General features: G+C 36.1%; 1 protein-coding gene across 1 annotated transcript; it reads left to right on the top strand.

Moving 5' to 3' along the window:
- Window positions 1-1,347: 1,347 nt before the first annotated feature.
- LOC147523917 (uncharacterized) lies at window positions 1,348-1,767 on the top strand. The gene has a single exon (XM_086572882.1). The coding sequence runs from the start codon at window positions 1,348-1,350 to the stop codon at window positions 1,765-1,767; it is 420 nt and encodes a 139-aa protein (XP_086429008.1).
- Window positions 1,768-2,374: the final 607 nt, after the last annotated feature.

The following is a 2,374-nucleotide window of genomic DNA, read 5'->3' as shown; positions in this document are numbered from 1 at the left end:
CAAACAAAAGCAAAATAAAATTAAGAGAAATACGTACCAGAAATTCAGGTGTAAGTCTACTTTTTACAAAAGTATCCCAATCTTCTTGACTGATTATTTTTCTATACAACTTTGGTATTTTCTTGAGTCACTTCGGTTTATTCTTAAAAGGTAAGATGTACCGTCTAGTAAAACGAGACTTGAATGCTTTCCACAACCTGCCCATTGCACTTGTACAAATAGATCTTTGGTTTGTGTCCAACTTAAAATTTTCCTATTTGTAAGTAGCATATTAGTTAATCATGTAAACAAAATGAAATTAGCTTATAAAGCATTAGATTAATGTACCTTCAAAGAGATCCACAAATTTTTCTTCAATGTTGGTGATACATCTTTCCAATTAGTTATTGTAATCCTTACTCTTGCCCTCACCAAGTAGCCTCCATAACTACCAATGTTAGCTCCACCTTGACCAATTGGTTACCCAGATTCATTATAAACAACTTCTTGATATTTTTTCAAAAATTTTAATTTTACACACTTTGCCACTCTTCTGACTTTCCTTTTTCTGCTTGAACCTTTTGCTACTGCCTCGTCAACTTCCATATCTTTTGAGCTCGACCGCTTCTCTGAGTCTGAATGGTCTTCAAAGCCATCTTCCGAGTCTGAATGCCCTTGTGAACCATCTTTGGAGTTTGAATGTTCTTCTGAGCCATCTTCAGAGTCTGAATTCTCTTTGGAATCTGAATACTCTTGTGATTCCGAATGCTCTTCTGGATCCATGAGTATACCTGTAAAGACCATTTTTGTTTTTGCAAGGTTTGTCTATATATATATATATATATATATAACTTCCATATATAAAGCTTCCACCAAGTAGAAGGTCTTTAATTGGTTAGAAATGTAAACATGCAAATGTAAACAACACTAGTCATCTCAGTTTAGCTGTAAGTTTAACACAAAAACTTGAAGCATTCTTAAAACCTGATAAAAAAAAACAACAAAAAAAATAAGAAAAAGAAAAGAAAAGTCCCATAATGACTAGTAAGAAGTCTTATTTAACTTAAAGAAAAACTAATTCGGGCTCGACCCAAATCCCTTCACAATTTTCACGAGTATAAGGCAATGACAATTCATTAGCTAAATCAAAGGAGTCAATAGTTGGCAGTGCCTTGTCTGTAATGGAATCATCATCGAACCCAGCATCATCGTTCTTATTGCAATAGTCTCTTTCAAGAGTTGTAAGGACAACTGACCATCCCAAATTTAGTTGGTCAGTCACATAAAAAACTTGCTTGGCTTGGGACGCTAAAATAAAAGGGTCGAACTTGTGGCCAAAACAAGAATGGTCCAAGTCATGGAGGCGTGATGAGGGACAAGGAAGGTAGAGTTGTTGCAGCATTTAATGGGACCGGAGGACATCATTCAATTATTTTCCAAGAACTCAAGGCAATTGAGGTCTGTATGGAGAGATGCATACTAGAAGGTTTTGCTGAGGTAGAGGTGGAGTTTGATTCTATGAGAGCCATAAATGCCATTAACAAGTTAGAGAAACCTTCATGGTATTGTAGAGATGTGGTGGTGGCTATTGAGAAGAAGAAAGAGAGGTTTAGCTATATTACTTTTTCACATGTCTTTAGAGAAGTGAATAAGGTAGCTGACTATCTTGCAGGACTTGTACATAATCATGAGTTGTCTCTGATCCATTTTGCTAGTCCCTTAGATTATGAATTACAAACCATTGTAAATGACGATGCAAATGGAAAAATCTATGTAAGGAAACATTGAGTTTAATACAAATGGGGTCTTCCTAACTCTAGCTTATTTGTTTTAAAAAAAACTTTGCCAAGTTGCACAGATGTGAAACCCAATTCATCAACCTTAATGCCTCTCTTGATGTCAACCCAATCACACTTGAAAATAGGAATCTTGAAGGTCAAGTAATCCAACACCCATACTTCCGTAAGCACACCATAAAAGCACATATCCGAAATTACAGGATTCTTGTCCTTGGCACTAGAAATCTGCATTGCTGAGGCCACTACACTGACTCCACTATTTTGGTTAACTAGTTTAGCTTCTCGGTCCTTTGTGTGATAGCGAAAACCCTTAACTTCATATCCAGAATATCTTAGCACATCTAGACTAGGTCCCATGGCAAAAAACTGTAACGTGTCGGAGACTTTGTTATTTGGTATGTCTTGCTCTTCCTCAACCTGGTTCTCAAACAATGTCAAGAACAGTGTTTTAATTTTTTAAGTAACAATGGAGTGTTAACAAAACATACCTTTTGGCGAAGCCAATTAATAAAGGTGCAATTATGCTCAGTTTTTATCCATTTTGCACCCTTGTGATGATTTTGAAGCCTTAGGTAGTCCATATGCTCCCTTTTATG

This window comes from Coptis chinensis, chromosome 1 (genome assembly GCF_015680905.1).
Source record: "Coptis chinensis isolate HL-2020 chromosome 1, ASM1568090v1, whole genome shotgun sequence".
NCBI classification, from domain to species: Eukaryota; Viridiplantae; Streptophyta; class Magnoliopsida; order Ranunculales; family Ranunculaceae; genus Coptis; species Coptis chinensis.
Note: the sequence above shows the minus strand (reverse complement) of the source record. Positions and strands in the feature narration are given on the sequence as shown.

Excerpts from the sequence above, each read along its gene's own strand:
- LOC147523917 (XM_086572882.1), top strand. The coding sequence starts at position 1,348 with ATGAGGGACAAGGAAGGTAGAGTTGTTGCAGCATTTAATGGGACCGGA.